This window comes from Alligator mississippiensis, chromosome 8 (assembly GCF_030867095.1).
Source record: "Alligator mississippiensis isolate rAllMis1 chromosome 8, rAllMis1, whole genome shotgun sequence".
Taxonomy (NCBI): domain Eukaryota; kingdom Metazoa; phylum Chordata; order Crocodylia; family Alligatoridae; genus Alligator; species Alligator mississippiensis.
Genome location: NC_081831.1, coordinates 21,987,786 through 22,005,723, shown reverse-complemented (window position 1 = coordinate 22,005,723; position 17,938 = coordinate 21,987,786). Strand labels below are relative to the sequence as shown.

The 17,938-nt window shown below is 52.8% G+C and overlaps 2 protein-coding genes across 5 annotated transcripts in view; both read left to right on the top strand.

Moving 5' to 3' along the window:
• Nucleotides 1-17: 17 nt before the first annotated feature.
• Nucleotides 18-10,140, top strand: LOC102562601 (hepatic lectin). 2 transcript variants are annotated; one of them, XM_006277047.4, is made up of 7 exons: nucleotides 18-6,136; nucleotides 6,227-6,354; nucleotides 7,279-7,386; nucleotides 8,059-8,133; nucleotides 8,647-8,798; nucleotides 9,283-9,398; nucleotides 9,644-10,140. In XM_006277047.4, the coding sequence occupies exons 1-7, from the start codon at nucleotides 6,093-6,095 to the stop codon at nucleotides 9,777-9,779; spliced, it is 759 nt and encodes a 252-aa protein (XP_006277109.2). In that variant the 5' UTR covers nucleotides 18-6,092; the 3' UTR covers nucleotides 9,780-10,140. The 2 variants fall into 2 exon arrangements, with proteins under 2 accessions (XP_006277109.2, XP_014451614.1); XM_014596128.3 differs by lacking the exon at nucleotides 7,279-7,386.
• Nucleotides 10,141-11,134: 994 nt separating this feature from the next.
• LOC102562364 (LIM homeobox transcription factor 1-alpha) overlaps nucleotides 11,135-17,938 on the top strand; it is a 36,917-nt gene continuing 30,113 nt past the window's right edge. Inside the window, exons 1-2 of one of the 3 annotated variants that reach the window (XM_019485691.2) lie at nucleotides 11,135-12,129; nucleotides 13,095-13,175. In XM_019485691.2, the coding sequence (XP_019341236.1) occupies nucleotides 13,118-13,175 (58 nt within the window). In that variant the 5' untranslated portion in view covers nucleotides 11,135-12,129; nucleotides 13,095-13,117. Of the gene's footprint in view, nucleotides 12,130-12,679; nucleotides 13,176-17,938 lie in introns of those variants that run through there. The other 2 variants (XM_006277046.4, XM_019485692.2) reach the window with 2 other exon arrangements.

Genomic DNA, 17,938 nt, shown 5'->3' with positions numbered 1-17,938 from the left:
TGCAAAGGAACATCTACATTTGTGGCCATTTCCTCCTGTCGCAGAGGAGAAGGTTGTGAATGAGTCTCACTCCAGGTCTTGCATTGATGAGAGCAGGCATCGTTCTGGTCCAGCCTGAGTAGGATGCGGTTGTCTTCCGTAAGTAGCTCTGCAGCAGGGGTGTCAAACTCTGGGCCAAGTCCAGATTGTGTGGCTCATTGCAGGTCAGATCCAGCCCAATGCAGTGGCAGCAGCTTGGGCACCTCCAGCTCTGGGGCAAGGAATAGGGCACACAGCAGAGGTTCCTCCAGCATGGGAAGGCAGCAGGGCCAGTGGAGAAGGTAGTAGGACTGTGGTAGTGCAGACAGGCTAAGCAGCCAGATGGTGACCAGGGCTGTATCAGCCCTCACTCACCCTCCTGCTGCTGCTTATCATGTGCACTAGAACCCAAGGGCCTGGACTCTGGCAGGCCACACCCCAGGCTATGTCCCCCAACTTCCAGTGGCCGACCAGTAGCCTATGGACTGGATGGAGTAGCTATGTTCAACACCCCTGCTCTACAGCATCCTTCTACAAGAAGTGTTCTTGACTTTTAGCAGCTGCAAAGCAAACAAAGAACTGAACTTGTTTATAAAAATAACATTCATTCATCATATGCATGATATACATTTTATCAATTAGGATCAACAGCAACAGATGCCCACTGAAAATCCTGGTTTGTTGGGATGATCAGTTCTGACATTATTTTAGTCTCTTCCATACATGTGTCTGATTCAAATGACTATCTCCTGCAGGAAATATCCCTGCCAGAAACCTGTGTGAGGATTTGAGGAAGGAGCCACATACAGGTGCTGAATTCCTGAATTTCCAAAGTACACTTAGGCAAATGTCCTGTTTCAGTAAAGCGTCCTGCCCCAGGTTGCTGTTGTTACATGAACACCAGATTTGCTAGCCAGCTTATCTTCCCTGTTTCAGCCGAGCTGTCGATTGGAAAGCTTGTGCAATCTCGAACAAGAGACCTGGACGGCAATGACCTTCATGACAAAATACTAGTTACTGCACATCTTAGTAACTGCTCTTTGAGCACTGGCCTGATGCAAGCTCTGTAGTTGTATGCATACACCAGGGGAAAAACATTGTTAAGTGCTCAGTCCTTCATCAGTAAAGGTCTCATGGCCTGTTGTATTCAGCCTGTGGTAGCAGGTGTTCTGCTGACTCTAGACTTGAAGCTCAAATAAAGGGTGGATTCAATCATTGGCTCTCATCTTAGAACTTCAGCAGTGTCTGGGCTCTTCATTTATGGCAATTTAACACTCAACAAAAATGAAAGCAAGAACACAGCAAACTCTACCCACAAGTCAGTGGGCAAGACCGAGACTCCAGGATCTGAATGTTCCCTACAAACTTGTTTGTACAGAGATGCTTGCAAATTTGGCTGCACAGCATTATTTCATATTTATCATTTGTGACTTCCTAGTTTTCCAGTGTCCTTGCAGAGCCTGTAATTGCTAAGTACAAAGTGGTGGGGAACAGCAATGGTATGTGTTATTAGTCAACAGGTGGATACTTCTACCCCATTCATTTCTGGAGTCTGGTTATCTCAGAAGTCAAAAGCTGTGCTGCCAGACTCGGATATTGTAAGTACAGCTGTGTTGTCTGGCTCAGCATCCTATGACCCTGGGCAAGTTGCTTCCCATCTCTGTTTCCCTTCTCACAGGCCATGTGTCTATTTAGAATGTGAGCCCTGTAACCTGTGGCTGTGTCTCTGGCCATTGCCTTCTGGCACAACAGGTCTCTGATATTGGGGTCCTAAAGTGCTACCACAATTTGACTTGGCCAATATAAATAGCCCAAGAATAGCCGTGTAGTAACTGTCACAACCCAAAGTTGTGATATTTTTTGTTTGTGTGCGCTTCGGCACTGCTAAATTATTTTTCACGCTAAATTGCAGCTTCTTTGCACGGTGGAGTTTTCTGCTGTAGAAGAGAACCCCGGTGCAACAGAGAATTTCCCGCCAATTTGAAGCTTTCTTTGCATGGTGCATTTCTTTTGCATCTAAGAAATGCACGGTGCAAGGAGTTCCTGCCATTTGTATGAAGATTCGTGCCACATTATTGGCCGATTCTAATATATGCACACGTGACGGCTAGCGATTGGCTTGCTAGCCGTATAAAGAGCTTGGGTGGCTTCTGCCCAAGTTGGAGAGAAATCAGTTGGAGAGAGAGCGAGAGGGAGAGCGTGAAGATCTCTAAGCGCTGCGGATCCTCGTGGACCCAACGCATTTCTTAAAAGGCAATAGAGGCTTGAACAGCCTCTAGCCTCTCCCCGTCGCCGATAAATTCCTAGACGTATCCCTTCCTGTACGAGAAACTACCGAACCCGTGGAGCTTCAACAACTCTGGGGAAAAGAATGAATTTGTCGTAGTCCTCTAACGAGGATTTAAGCAGAGCTGAACCTGGAAACTGTCCAGCCTACACCACGACCATCTTTGGTGTAAGTAAACAATCTTTAAATCAACCACTACACATCTGTGACTAATTCTAGCTCACCCCCGGTCTTCTCCGACCCCGCGTGCCGGGCTGCTGGCCACAGCCCGCGTGCGCAAAGACGGGCCCGGATTGCCCCCGGCCCGCACGTGGCGACGAGGATGGGATCAGGAGAAGACACGTTAGAGCTAGAATTGGTTAAGAACTGCCCTTGGTGCGATAACCAACGCCAAGTGAAAAGCTTTGAAGAACTGGAGGTGCATATGGCTTACCACCAGGCGGGCAGAACAGGTGAAAGATTTGTAAACAGACGCCTGTTGCTAAAGGGAGAAGAGGGAGTCTCCGAAGACGGAGCCCCGAGAGAGAGGGAAGTGTATTTGTTCCCCGCGGCGTTCGGGTGTATAATGAGAGACAAGCGGGTCCTGTTCAGGCCTCTCGATACTGTGTCCCTCGCCAGACCCAACCCGGCGGGCGAAGCAAACCCGACCTTCACCCGGTAGGGTGCCCGATGCCTACGATATGCTCGGGAGAGTGAAGAACCGGTGCCAATCGGCCGGTACCCTCCCCTCATGGCAGCTAGATTAAGGGGTCGCGAGCTTCCATCCGAGCTCCGCGAAGATCTGGAGACGGAGGAACACACCGCAGATGAGAGGGTGGCCCTGCGGTACGACAAGGGGGGAGAATTAAGTGCAACTTTTCGTACGATTACTAATCTAATGTACAAGATTTTAAGTTTAAAGAACCAGCTGCAGATGGCTATTCAAGCGGTTAAAGAAGCGGCTGAGAGAGAGGAGCCTGAAACGCCAGCCCAAGATGGCGCCGAGCAAGAGGGAGACCGCGTGGAAGAACCGGAAAAGAAGGGTGGAGCTTCGGAGGAACCCACGAGAGTTCGGTTGGCGACTCTGCCCATCGACACAGCGTCGTCTCCGGCAACCCCGCCTAGTGATGCAGCGCCACCTCAACCGACCGTGCCTTCCTGCCGACGAAGGAGAGAGTCAAGCGGAGGAGTGCATCCGCCCCTCCTGCCCGAAGCAGCAACAGCAGCAGTAACTCCCGCGGCAGCAGTTCAGCCTATAACAACATCAACTCCCAAAAGAGCAGCTTTCCCTACAACAACGTCTAATCGAATTGCTACTGCCTACTATGCTCGCACCAGAGCTGAGTTGCAGGATTTGTGTAGAGCATCAAGAATCCAGCCTGAAGAGACTCTAGCTGTATGGTTGGGACATTTGGTCATGGAACTTGGATCCGACCTGCTGAACCAGCAAGCTTCCTAGTTAGACGAGCTTTGTGGAGTAGAGGACATGTCACAGACATCGACATGATAACGGTCAACGTTCACTGGCCTATTCCACTGCCAGCGCTTGTTGCAGGACTGATTAGTCAAAAAGCCCACGTATGGCATGAAGGACGGCCAGAATATACCGGCGCAGAGCATCTCATGCTAGCAATCATTGGAGTCTCGTACTGTGCCTGGAACCCCAGAGCATGTGCGCTGGGACTGACATCACTCCAGCGAATAAGACCATGGCCTCACCGTCATCTATGAGATCCTGGAACCGTTCCAATAACCATTCACAGCTTAGACAGTTGCCTCGAGATTTATGGGCGAAAGAACATCGTCATCCTCCGAATTCTGCTCAGTCCAATGGTGAACCAACCTGTGAGTAATCTTCTTTGTCAGTTGTCACGACTGCGTATCCTGATGGAGCCAAGATTATCTCTTGATCGGGACTGTCGACACCCGACCAGACTTAAAGGCACCAGACGTCGTGAATCCGATCTTCCACCACTGCCACCGAGAACCCTAGAGGAGCGATACATGTTTGGATTTCTCCTACAGCGTTCCGGACTCAACAAGCAGCAGCTTTGGATTTTAGGGGATGCAGGTCAATGGCAATTGGCCTATGAGTTAGGTTTTCGTTATTTAGAGGAGCCAGATGATGGATCCTCAACGATTTCATCCAATTGAGCCTTGAAAATTTTGTAAATCTGTTGAATAAGATCATTAATCTATTTTTTGAGAGTTTTTTGTTTACAGATCCGAGATTCAGAGTGCGTGGCGAAGAGAAGCCCTGAGATGGATGACATCACCGAAAGAAGTGAGGGCCTGACGTACGACTTCGCCATGACGCCCACTGAAGCCCTGATCATGCAGTTTTGTTATGGATCAGATTATGTGTTTGTGTTAATTATTGTTTCTTGATTATTATGTAACTCAATCCCAGGACAGCGAATCTTATGTTTGTTTATTTGTTTGTTTGCTTATCTGTTCATTTGACGACTCACGACAAAGTTCTAGAATGATAAGTGTATAGCATAATCTATGCCCTCAGCAAGGGGGGATGTCACAACCCAAAGTTGTGATATTTTTTGTTTGTGTGTGCTTCGGCACTGCTAAATTATTTTTCACGCTAAATTGCAGCTTCTTTGCACGGTGGAGTTTTCTGCTGTAGAAGAGAACCCCGGTGCAACGGAGAATTTCCCACCAATTTGAAGCTTTCTTTGCATGGTGCATTTCTTTTGCATCTAAGAAATGCACAGTGCAAGGAGTTCCCGCCATTTGTATGAAGATTCGTGCCACATTATTGGCCGATTCTAATATATGCACACGTGACGGCTAGCGATTGGCTTGCTAGCCGTATAAAGAGCTTGGGTGGCTTCTGCCCAAGTTGGAGAGAAATCAGTTGGAGAGACAGCGAGAGGGAGAGCGTGAAGATCTCTAAGCGCTGCGGATCCTCACGGACCCAACGCATTTCTTAAAAGGCAATAGAGGCTTGAACAGCCTCTAGCCTCTCCCCGTCGCCGATAAATTCCTAGACGTATCCCTTCCTGTACGAGAAACTACCGAACCCGCGGAGCTTCAACAACTCCGGGGAAAAGAATGAATTTGTCGTAGTCCTCTAATGAGGATTTAAGCGGAGCTGAACCTGGAAACTGTCCAGCCTACACCACGACCATCTTTGGTGTAAGTAAACAATCTTTAAATCAACCACTACACGTCTGTGACTAATTCTAGCTCGCCCCCGGTCTTCTCCGACCCCGCATGCCCGGGCTGCTGGCCACAGGCCACATGCACAAAGACGGGCCCGGATCGCCCCCAGCCCGCACAGTAACAAGCAGTGCAGCACCTGGCATTATTTTATTGGAAGGGTGGCCTGACACTACTGCAATGAAACCTCACAAAATTACACCATGAGTATGGTTCTTAAATGCATAAGCTGTGGCTCAAAACCAAGACCCTTTGAACTGGTGTGGGAGGTGAGTACCCCCTTGCCATGATCATCTGAGCAAGGCCCATGTGTTTGCTGTGTAAGCAGTCAGTTGGGACATAGCCTAGGACACACTCTAGGCATGTTTAGCAGTTGCTTTCCAAAGGTCAGGAGTGCTGCAGTCTTCTTCCAAAACAGGCTCGTCCTGGTTTCCAAACTCGACTTCTATGTTCACTTTGACCTTTTACTTTACTTCATCTGACTTTTTTTCATGTGTCTAAGGGGAGCAGTTTCAGGAATGAGGCCTCCTGTATTTTCATTCCTGTGCAATTTAAAATCCACCAAAAGTTCTGAGGAAAAAAAGGACAGGCCAGTTGGCTGGCAAAGAGCTCTTGGGCTGAAACCAGGCTGGACATGGAAGAGATCCAAAGTGCTACAGCTACAGAGCAAGCAAATGGGTACGTGGTCTGACCACTGCTGGTTATAAATTAACCTTTGGATTTAACATCGCAGGTGGAATTGAAATTTTTCTGTCGTTGGTATTCCAGTCCACGTGGCCCCACGCGTTCTGTCCATACTCCAAGGCCATACAGAGCTGCCCCTCCTTCTGCCTTCCAGGCACTGTTCACCAGAATGGATGAGGAAAGGTTTCAGGATGAGCTGCGCCTTTTTAAAGGTAAATTCCCCCTCTCCTTTCCCATCTACACAATGGCTCAGGAAGAGCTGGGGGCAAGGACTGACCTGCCAATGTGCCCCACTTTTTCTAGGGGCTGGAAGAATGGGGCTACCACCTCTTTGTCAGCCTGGCTAAATTATGCCAATGGTCTGGGCTGTTTGGTGAGGACTCCTGCCATGGTAGGAGCTGCAATCTTCAGTTAAAAGACAACCACTACCTTGACCCTGAGAGGGATGAGGGACCTTCATCCTGCTGCAGAGAGGTTATGGCTCTGAAGTAGGACTCAATGACTGGGGCATCCAACCTGAGCTACACAGAGGGAAAGGACTGTGCAAAGCCCTCTCTGAAAACCAGCATCCCCTTAGGGTATATGAAATTGGGCACATGGAAACCAGGGTTTCCCAAGCCATGAGTCACCCCCTGAAAGCTTGGTTTAATGGTTAATTAGTTGGGTTTAATAAGCTTGAAACATTAAACACACACCAAGTACTGCATGCTAGACATGGTTCTAATGCTTCCATCGTTTATAAAGGATAAAATGGCCACTGGACTTTCTAAATATGTGAGTTGTAGGTATGTGGTATGAATGGGTGTCAGCTTACAGTGCTCTATAGCAGGAACCAGGTTTGTTTAGGGTTTGTACAACACCTGGCACATGGGGTCCTGGGCCTGGAGTAAGGCCCCTGCCTGTAGTCAAACTACCAGTAAATAAAAATAACTCATAGGAAAGGCTATAGTTGTAGGTTTAAGTGAACTTGCAGACTCTATAAGAAGTGATCAAATGTTTCTAGAATCATTTACTAAAATGTTATAAACCATATATGAACTACACATATCACAATGGGACAGGGGAGGGCTGGTCGACCTGAGTCAATGCAGGCCTCAAATGTGGTGCTTTCAGAGTCTGCTTCATCTGTTTTAAAGACAGAAACTTCCTCCTGCAAAAGCTGCGCTCCTTCTTCCCAGTCTACTTGCTGCTGGCGCTCTCTCTCCTGTTGACCCTGATCCTGTTTGGGGTGTCACTGTCCAAAGGTACCATGTTTTTAGGGGGTTGAAGTATCTCCTACCACTCATTAAGTAGGCATTTGAGGACAGAAAGAAACAAGGGGTCTGGTGCCCTGGACTCCTGGGTTCTAACTCTGAGGCCAATGCCCTCTGTGTCCTGGTGGTTGTTCATATCAAAACACTCCCATTCAAGAGCATCAGAGCACTGGGCCCTGCCCAGACACCCATGGGACAGTCCTTACTCTCTGGAGGAGGAGAGAACAAACAACACATGACCAGTGTGGGCTCATGTTGACTAAGGTAGTGCCAGCCAGTGACTAGAGACTGCGCTGCCCGAAAACCTGCACAAAACAGATTAGTCTCTGGTGGTGGGGAAGGGGCCTTTTGGATTTTTCCCCTCTGCATCCCAAGGCATTTCCATTTCCCAGTGAATGTTTTGAGATCTGCTGGAAGCTCTGGAGAACAAGTTCATATTAGTTTCCTAGGGCTGTCTTGCCTTGCAGATTATTGCAGGGATGTGGCCTAAGTTTTCCCAGCGTATTCAATGAAGCCTGAATAAAAAGCATCTCTAGCACATATTGCAGGTATCTCCAGATAGGTCATATCTTGGAAGTGAAGTAATGCTGTTGCAGAGAATGGGACCACTGTGAGGTCCAGTAACTAGGCTCGTCTTCTCTCTCTCACTCTCTTTGATGCTAGTTTCATCGGTTTCTTCTGAACTCCACAAGAAGCAAGCAGAGCTGAAAAAGAACCATTCCAGCCCGGATTATCAGTGTAAGTGCTGGGCATTCTTAACACTCCCTTTCCCCCACCTCTCACTGCACAGATTGAGCCTGGCTGTGCCCTCCTCTCTGGATCTGCCCTGCTGATTCTACCCTGATTGATGCCTCTTCATGCAGCAGACTGACCTGTTTGATCTCCTGCAGGTGCCTTGGAATTGAGGGCAGCTCCTTATGTAAAAACACCCACCTCACCCTGCAGTTGTCAGTGCCCTACAGGGGAAGCAATACTCTGTGACTCACTGACCCAGCACTGAAGGTCCTGGCTTCTGACATACTTACTTTCCTAGTGAAAAAGGGAGTCTTTGTAGCCATTAGAATGGGCTGTTTTGGGTATTAATACTACGTTTGTGGGAAACCAGTGTCTTTCAGAGCCAGGGTTGTGCTGTTGTGTTCCAATGAAACCTGTGTCTGGTGTTGGTTGGGACCTCACCATCAAATGAGTCTGGTATGGTGCAGGGTCAGCCTGGCTGGTGTCTCGCATTCACCTGTTCCCTCCTTTCTCCAGTGTTTCCTTGCGGGGCAGAGAGCAGAGAGTGGAGGTACTTCAATGGGAAGTGTTATTACTTCTCACTGCAAGAGGTGAACTGGCACAAGGCAAAGGAGCAGTGCAAGGAGCTACACTCCCAGCTGGTTGTCATTAACAACTTGGCTGAACAGGTAAAGTCACCAGAGCCAGGAAGGGGGAGACTTGTTCCACTCCTTTCCTCACCCTGCACATCCCCAGGGGACATGTCTTAAGTTGCACACTGCTGGCTAGGCAGCTGCACAGCACAATCGTGTGTGTTCCCAGTATGACATGCGTGACAATGCTTGTCAAGGTCACTGGCCTTGATCACTCCCTTCCAAAGCACAGGCCTCAGTTGCTTGAGCCAAAGGGGCAGCTCTTTTAACAACAGCAGACTCTTATTCTCTGTGCACCCACCACAAGAGGGGGACATGACACACCTGGCCTGTGTTCTGTGCTGTGTTATGGTACTACATGTGTGTAGTGTGGCACAGGCCCATGGAGCATGGTACATACACAGAGCATCCCCTCCCTGCTCAGAGTCTACTGTAGCAATGGAAATGGAAGCACCATGTATACATGAGATGATAAGTCCTTGTGCTTTTTCCCTTGCCTCCCACCACCTTCCCATTGCAGAATTTCCTTGCATACAGGATGCAAGGCAGGGAGCGCTACTGGCTTGGACTCACAGATGTAAACACGGAAGGGAAATGGGAGTGGATCGATGGGACTGACTACATGAACGGCTTCACGTAAGTCCTCTTTCTTAACCCCCATTTTTCTGCTGTAACCTGTGCTGTGCTGGGTGGAACATGGCTGGGGAAAGCAAAAGGGTCCAGTGAGCAGGGTGCAGGCAGCAGAGGTTATGTAGCATTTGAGGCTGATGGCCTGAACCAGGGGAAGCCCCAAGGAAGGCTGCCTTCAAGGCTGTCAGGGGCCCTTCCTGCTGTAACCTTAGCCCTCATTTCTCGTGCCCTGTGCCAACTTCTCTGTTTAGGTTCTGGAAGAAAGGAGAGCCTAATGACAGTGACCACCGTGAGGACTGTGCCCACTTGTGGAACTTGGGAGAGTGGAATGATGTATACTGCAGCTATGACTGTCACTACATCTGTGAGAAGCCTGTGCTGGCCTGAGCAGGGCTAGCATGTGGCTCTCCCAACCCACACATCAAAGTAGGAGTCTGCGCCATCTCAGGGGCTGTGCTCTGCACCAACGCTATACCTGCCTCTCTGCTTTCCCCTCCCTCCCTTCTCCCTTTTATCTGTGTGTATGTTCCTGTCCCCTCCCTTGTGGATTACTGTCTTGGGAGGGGGATGGACAAACAGACTTTCATTCTCCCAAAGAACCCAGATTTTTCACAAAAAGCACTTTGGCATGATCCACAAGGCAGCTGGCTGGGAATTCCCTGCTCATCGAGCTGGGGTGGCTGGGGAGGGTCCTATCGATCTGTGCTGTTCAAGGACTCTGCCTAATAAAGGTTTATTACTGCTTGGGGCCGTGGCTCATGAAGGCTCTCTCTTTCCTTTGACAAGATGTGTGAGAAACCAGCCAGCCTGCAGACCAGGGCAGAACAAGAGCCCTCCAACCCTGCACTACAGCAGCCAAGGGCCCACTAGCTGCTGCAGCTGGGGCTGGTTGCAGATGTTGTCATGCTGATTTTCAAGAGAGCAACTCATCCACAAATGGAAAATATCATCATTTACCCAAAGGATTTTTTGCTCCCTGCTCCCAAAGCAGGATGGCAGGGCAAACATAAACCCTCCAAAATAGCATCATTCCCCAAACAGAAAGTTTCAGCAGCAGCACTACTGGAAGTGGGGTACAGAGGATCCAAGGGAAAGATCCCAGATACAGGCTGGCACTGCCCCTCCTTGCTGGCCAATACTCTTGTGTTCCCAAAGAAGCTCAGAATTAGGATTTCCAGGTGCCAAGAAAGCCCTTGGGTCAGCTCAGCTCCAGGCAAGATCCTAGGCATCCTCTTGTTCTGGCAGCCAGAGTCACCTGATCAAGGATGCCAATGCATCCTTTTCCTTTGTGCTAGGTGAGTCTGGAGACCACCAACACCAGCCAGAAGTTTACTCCCTCCCCCTGCCCAGCAGGAAAACAGGACTTTTTGTCAATGCTTTTCTTTTAAAACCCTGAAACATGCTTCTCCTGTGAGCTGAATGCCCAGGAGGGGAATCCAAAAGGCCTGAGGAAGGGCTCTTCACACCTCAAAGGTGGCTGGGAGGGTGAGACATGCCCTGACCCAGGGAAAGACCAACCAGCCTAAGCGACCCTCACCTCTCCCCATAGACCCAAGAGACTTTCTGCGATGATTTTGGGGCAACAGTCCCCCACCCCATGCCTGAACAGGCATTTTCCCAGGGGAAAAAATCCCCGGTTGAAAGAAAACAGAGCCGCTTGTGGATGGAAAAGGTGGGGTTTGGGGGCAGCTGCAGCCTGGAGCCGCTGGGCAGAGAGAGTGACCTCGAGGGTGAAGCCCCTGCCTCCCGCTCCCGGCCTGCGGCGGCTCGAAACGCCCGGCCCGGCCCGGCCCTCCCGCAGCCGCGGGACCCGACACGGACGCGGCAGCAAATGCGAGGCGCTGGAGGCCGGTGGGCCGCACGCGCTGGGCTCTACCGAGCTGGCCCCTCCTCGCACGGGGCTCCCGGGCCCTGCGGGGCAGCCCGGCGGCAGGCGGGTTCCCCGGCGCCGACGGCCCGCGGCATCTCGGGGAAGCGGCCGCGGAGCGGGGGACCCGGGGCCGCCGCGCTGAGAGCGGCGAGGAAAGCCCGGCCCAGCGCAGCCCGGGAGCGGCCACGAGCGACCGCGGGGGGCGAGGGCGAAGGTCCAGTCCGGTCCGGTCCGGCTCGGCTCGGCTCCCCGACGGCGGCTGCGGGGCCGGGCCAGCCCCGTCCCATCACTTGGAGGAGGGCGGCGGCGGACGGGGCGGGCCGGATCCCGCTGCGGGAGCTGGCGCTGCCGCCTGTCCCGGGGCGTCTCCGGCCCCCGCGCCCCGCCGGGGCGGCCTCGATCGCGGGCCCCGCTTCCCCACCGCGGCCCGTGCCCGTCGGCTGGGCTCCAGCCGGGGCTGCGGCTGTCCCGAGATCGCGGCTCCGGGAACTTCACACGCGGCAGCGGAGCGAGCAGGCGCGAGTCCCCGGAGGGGACGTCCCCGCACCCCGCGGTTCCCGGCTCCCGCCTCCCCCCGAGCCCCCTCCCAGCTCCCTCTACCGCCTCCCGCCCGCGCCCGAGGGAAGCGCTTCCTGGCCCGTGGGAGCGGCCCCGCGGGGGCCGGTGCGGGGGGGGGGCCGGCGCTGGGCACGGACTTGCGCGGGGAGCGGCGAGAGCCACTCGCCCGCCCGCGGATCCCGGGCTCAGACAATAGCCCCCCCCCGCTCCCCACCCCGCCCCCACCCCCGTGCGCCGCGGCTGGAGGCGGCCGGGAAGCGCCGGCTGCGGAGCCCCGCTGGAGCCTGCGCCCGGGCAGCTGCGGAGCCGGTAGGTGCCGGGCGCGGGGTGCCCGCGCTCGCCCTCGCCCTCACCCGCGACGTCCAGCTGCTCCCCCCTCCCGCAGCCCCGCGCTGTCCGTCTGTCCGTCCGTCCCGGCGGGGCGCGGGGTCTCCGCGGAACGGGGGTCCCACGCACCCCCTCACCCCGCACCGGGACTGGCCCCCGTCTGTCCGGACAGCGGGGCGTGGGGACTGTCCCGCGGCCGCAAGTCACCGGCTGCCCCCAGGGCCGGGATCCCGCACCTCGCCCGGGGAGCCGCAAGCCCGGGACAGAAGAGGAGGCAGGAGCCGGATACCCCGGCGGGGCCGGAGCCTGCTCCTCGCGCCCGGCACCCAGGCTCCGGATGGCGATGACTAACCTCCCCACCGCCTCCGCGCCGGGACGGTGCGGGGCCGCCGGCAGCTCCTTCTCCGCGCGGCTCGAAGGGGGCGGCGGCGCCGGTCTGTGCGCCCCGCCGGGGGCTCGCTGCGGCCCCGGCTCGCGCGGCTCGTTGCGGGGCTGCTCCCGCCACCGGGACGCGGGGGGCACCGGCGGGGGCGGCGCCCGGCGGCGGCGCATTCGTTGCGGGCGGTTCTTGCCGCGCCGGGCCCGATCCGCCCGCGCCGAGCCGAGCCGAGCCAGGGCTGCCGGGACAGGGACCGGGTCACGGAGCCGCCCCCGCCCGCAGTGGCAACAGGCACAAAGAAACGGGAGAGCGCGGACGGGGCTCCGGCAGCTCCCCACCGCGTCCGGGGCCAGCACTGGGTGGCCCCCGGCCAGACCCTTCCCCGGGTCGGGAAGCGCGGGCTCCGCTGCCGCCGGGGCGCTGAGCGGGGCTGGCCGGGCCATTCGTGCCCTGTGGGGCGGATGAACGAGGACTCCGGTGCAGGGAAGCACCACGCTTTCGGTCCCGCGCCCTATGGCCCGGCCGGTCCGGCCCATCTCCGTGCTAACGCCGCCTCTACCTCCCGCAGCCGATCCCCGCCCGGCTCCGAGCATGAAGACCGAGGAGGCTCCCTCCTGCCTGCAGCAGGCCACCCCGGTACTGGGCTTTGGTGAGTACCTCCGCTCCCCCGGGCATGGAGTGAGTTTGCTAGGTCTCTGCGAGGTCGGCAGCTGTCGGGAGACGTTAGGGTGGCCAGTGCAGGGCAGCCTGGGCTTGGGGGGGGGATCCCACCAGCAGCCCTGAGGGGCAGGTCACTGTTTTGCCTGGACTGGATGTTCCCTTCCTCCAGCCAGCTCCAGCAGCTGCCCCTAAGCAAGGGAAACCCAGAGCTTTGGCTTTGGCTGTTCCAGGAGCAGGGTCAGGGCCCAGGCACCCCGTGCAGGGCTCACACACTGTACAGCTCGCCCCAAACCCGCCTTGGTCAGGATCTCATCTGCTATTTGTATTTCCGCTGTTTATTGTGTCTGCACTGCGAGCCCTATTTGGACCTTGCAGGTGACAACAGACAAGGCCTTACTGTCCCTGCCTGTCCCTGGTGTTCTCCCCTGATCTCTTCTGTTGCTCACCCCCATTGATTTTCCCTCCATGACACTGTCTGATGGGAGGATGCTTATGCCCAACCCTGTCCTTGCACAGACCAAAGGCTCTTTCCCCCAAGCGCTGAGTCTAAATCGCACTTAATTTTTAATCTGCCAGTTGATTTGGGGGCAAAGGTATGAATTCTGATCTCACCCTGGGGCATGCAGATGTTTGTGGCTTGGTCCTGGGTGTGTGGAAACCTACAATCTTATGGGCAACGGCTGCCAGTCTAGGGGGGGCTTTTGCATTTAGGGCTCTGGCTAGGGAAGCTGGAGCCTTGGCAAAGTCCCCACCGAGCCCTTTGCTTTCCTCCCCTTAGACAGTAGTTTCAGGATGGGGACTGTCTCAGCCAGCCCAGTCAGGTCCTGGGTCTCTAGGCCTCTTCTCATGCAAGTAATGACAGCTGGGTGATGCCCTATTCTTTGTGGTGCATTTCACTGTTGTATGTTGTGGACTAGTTAGGGGCTTTGTCTGCACACACCAGCCCCAGGTGTGGGTGCAAGTTGAGGTGTGGACATCCCAGCAGGACTAAGGTACTAATCCAGTAAGATACTGACCAAAACCAATATTGGAAGGATATGCATGAAAGCAGGCTGCCCTTCCAATTACAGATGCTCAATTAGCTGACTGGAAATTGGCTTCTTTCCAATGAGTCTCCCACTCTGGGGACTGGAACAGGATTTTTAACCTTTCCTGTGTAAGTGTGCTTCAAAGGGCTGTATCCTCACCCTCAGGGCAGCCTCAGTTTCCTCCCCTCACAGTCTTTAAGACCCTGCAGGGTCTCAAACAGGAGAGGCTTCTTTGTGTCTGTCCCCTTGCAAGTCAAGCCCTCTCTGAGGTTGCTCCATTTCTGAGAGGCTGGGTGTTGCAGGGGCAACTGGTGTTCCCAACACGCCTTGCATCCTGCATCAAGTAATGGGATTGTTACCCTTGTGTCCTGCTTAAGTGACTGCTGGGCTCTTGGCCTTGTGCCCAACAAAGCTCCAGGTGTGAATTACTACTGGGTAATAACTCATGCCCTGGGCTCTTGGTCTGCTCACACGGCCAGTGTTAGTGAAGCACAATATAGGTTGGCAACGGGCAGGATTCTGTTGCATTCCACAAGCCGTAATCCTTGGCAACCAGCTCACTTGGTTACTTAATATAACCTAAAGTGTGTTTTTTAGCAGGGAGGGGCAAGCCTCACGGAGCGTGGAGTTCTGTGAATCTCCCAGGCTCTCCGACCATGTTCAAGTTCACAGACCTTTGGCTTTCTGACTTGTTTCTTTTTTCTCTCTGTTGTTTAGATCTGTCCCATTTTCAAAAGGGCTAATTCAGTTTTAAAGCGTCTCCCACCAGAATCCACATTTCTTGAGTTGGAGAGAAGCTTGTGCTTTGTGAGAGAGATTAGGTGCCTTCCACTCTGCCACAGAAAGTCCTGTTGGCCCTGCAGGGCTGTTCAGCAAGTGGGCTGAGCATGGCGCTGGCTGTAAATCACGCCCTGGAAAAGTGACTGGAGAGAGGAGCGGATTGGGACTAAATGGTGATTTCTGTGGGAAGTGTGTATCTGCGGCAGAAAATGGTGGTGATGACTTATAAATCAAAAATATTGTATTAGCAGTGTTTGAATTTTTGTTGGAAAGTAGAAATTCTCTGTAGAAATAACGGCATCAATTTTTAGTTGGTTCTGGATGAGGACTGAGGGGGAGAGCCCAGCACCACAAGGTGCATGTTAAGAAAAAAACGGTCTGGGAGATCTGACTTTTATTTAGGTCCTTTTTTGTGTGTGTGTCTGTGACAAGGTATTTAGTAGAATTCCCAATCACACCATGAGCACTTCTGCTGTGACCTCAAGCTTGTGACCACACAGCTGTCAACCTTGTTTCTTAGCACCTGTACCAGCCCAGCCCCTTTTTATTTAGGTGCCATGGTGGGACCAAGCTCCTGAAAATTCAGCTGTGATTAAGAATCTGGCATCTGCATTTAGCCATTAGTGCTTCTCCCTGCTCCGTCACTATTCCCATCTCCACCCCTGGGCAGGACTTAGGGGCACTTCCTGGCTTTCAAGTTAACCCCACCTGAGTTAGCCAATTTTGGGCTGGACAGGGCTATGGTGTCAGCAGCTAAAGAACTGTGCTAATTGTAGGGTGGCCATGCATGAATTCAGGTTTTCTTTGTGGAGTGGGACTCAGTTTAGGTGTAACATTCAAATTTAATTCAGCAGTGTAAGAAAACACCGGCCACCCTCCATGTTTCCATAGTGTCCATCAGTTCATCATGAAGCAAAACAATATTCTTCCCAGCTCAGTCCCAGTCCTGTGAGAAACAACAACAACCTGGTGTACTGCCCTCTACAAAATGCAAAGGAATCTCTCCCCTGCCTTCCCCTGCTTGACCCTTGCTGCTGTTTGAGTGCATGAGCAAATGCTGCAGCCACAGCTGAGAGCTTCCACTTCAAACAGAGGCCTCTCTTGTTTCCTGTGTCTACACCTCAGCCTGATCCAGACCATTTTATCTCCAATTCCTTATCATTATCAGTTCCCGTCATTATCTGCACCTGCCTTTTGCTCCTCTTTGAATGTTTAGGACATAAGCAGGTGCTTACTTTTAGACACCTGCTTAAATCTGTCTTTGTTCAGCCAATGACACTTCAACCTGAGCCTAGAGCAGTGGTTCTCAACCTTTTCAGACTCAAGACCCCCCTCATTAGGCTCAAGGTCCCCTCCATGACTTTTGTGACTTGAGTGGCACCCCATTTCAAAAACGGATTTATTTCTTACAGTACTTACCTCCTTGCAGAGGGATCAGGCAGTAGGGGCAGGAGAAGTCTGAGTCTGTCCTTATCTACTTATCTCCTCAGATTTCCTGTGGCAGCACCCCAGTGTGCCCTGGTTGAAAATCACTGGTCTAGATTAGGCTTAAGTGCTTTTAAGTGCACACCTTGCTGGGGTTATTTGACCCCAGCAGTCTTTTCTGCCTGGAGTAGGGTGGGGGCTGGACCTGATGATCTCACAAGGTTCCTTCCACCCCTAAACTTATGTGAATTTGTTTTCTGAACTGGGCCTTTAAAGCTGCCCTGTTCCTGCCATGCAGCATCACAGTGCCTTGCAGCAGCTCTGGTACTGTCATGCTGCTGCTGGGGCCCTTACCACTTGCATGCCTGGCAGTAGCTGAATCCAACAGGGCAGAAGAAATGCTGATAGCCAAACAGAGAGCCCCATGGCTGAATTCCATTTGCTTTTCTTCCAAATGTGCAAACATCCTTGTTTTCTGAACTGTGTTGGGTGTTTTAATAAGAGAAAAGGTGCATTGAGTCAGGCAAGGGAAGAAGGAACACAGGGCAGGAGGGTTGGAATTGAAGGTTAACATCTTTGATCATCCAGAAAATGAGCCCATCTGAAAACTCTGCCCCTAAAATTCCTCCCTCTGCTAGGGTTTGGTCATTCAGCCTGGACTCCTTTTGGAGAGATTCTGATCAGCTGCAGTGGAGCTGCCAGGGTTCTTGTGGGAGTGCTAGCAGCAGCAAGGATAGGGGCCATTATTAACTAATTATTGGTTTGTGGCAGCACCTGCTGGGTGCTAGGAATATTCCCTGTCTGAAAGAGCTTATGATTGCAGGTCTGGACTGTATGGTGCTCAGGGGTCATTTGGCTTGTGGCTTAGGAGCCCAGGAATGAGAGGGTGAGGGATTGTGACAGTGCATAACAGCAGACGTTGAATGCAAAAAACAAGTTCTCCTCTTGCCCTGTTAAAGCTGTTAATTAGATAACTTCTTACTGGCTTTACAATACAGGTGGATGATCCCTGTAGGGAATCCTCATCATCTGCATAGCAATAGGGCCTACAGACCCCGTGTGAGGTACACAAGCCTTGTTTCTACACAGGTCTTATTCTCTCATAATCTCCCCAGCAGTAAGGTTGGGTGCAGCAGCATATTTTGTTTTATCTGGGTTTTAAATGTATGTATGATGTGTGTATTGCTGTGTCAGAAGGCAGCATCTGAAGAAAGCACCTTGCCCTATTCCCAGAGGGGAAGGGAGAATGAACTCAACCAGTGTGTGGTACTTCAGCCCTGTTACAGCTGTGTCCACATGGGAGCTTGTATAGGTCTAACTACCTGGGTAAACCATTATGCTCCTTACCCATGTATTGCAATGTCATAAAAACTGTGTGTGGTCCTGCTCTCCCTGAGAGGCATTCCCTGCCCAGAGGAGCCTGCAGTCCAAGTAAACAAGACCAAAAAAGGATGGAGGGAAAGAGCCTGCCATGTGCTACATGCTGGGTTATAGCCAAGCTGGAGTACAAGTCCCCCAG

Bases quoted from the DNA above. Each gene is read 5' to 3' on its own strand.
- LOC102562601 (XM_006277047.4), top strand. From the start codon at position 6,093: ATGGAAGAGATCCAAAGTGCTACAGCTACAGAGCAAGCAAATGG. The intron at 7,387-8,058 runs GTACCATGTTTT...CTTTGATGCTAG, and splicing joins TGGGGTGTCACTGTCCAAAG to TTTCATCGGTTTCTTCTGAA. The intron at 8,799-9,282 runs GTAAAGTCACCA...TTCCCATTGCAG, and splicing joins TTAACAACTTGGCTGAACAG to AATTTCCTTGCATACAGGAT.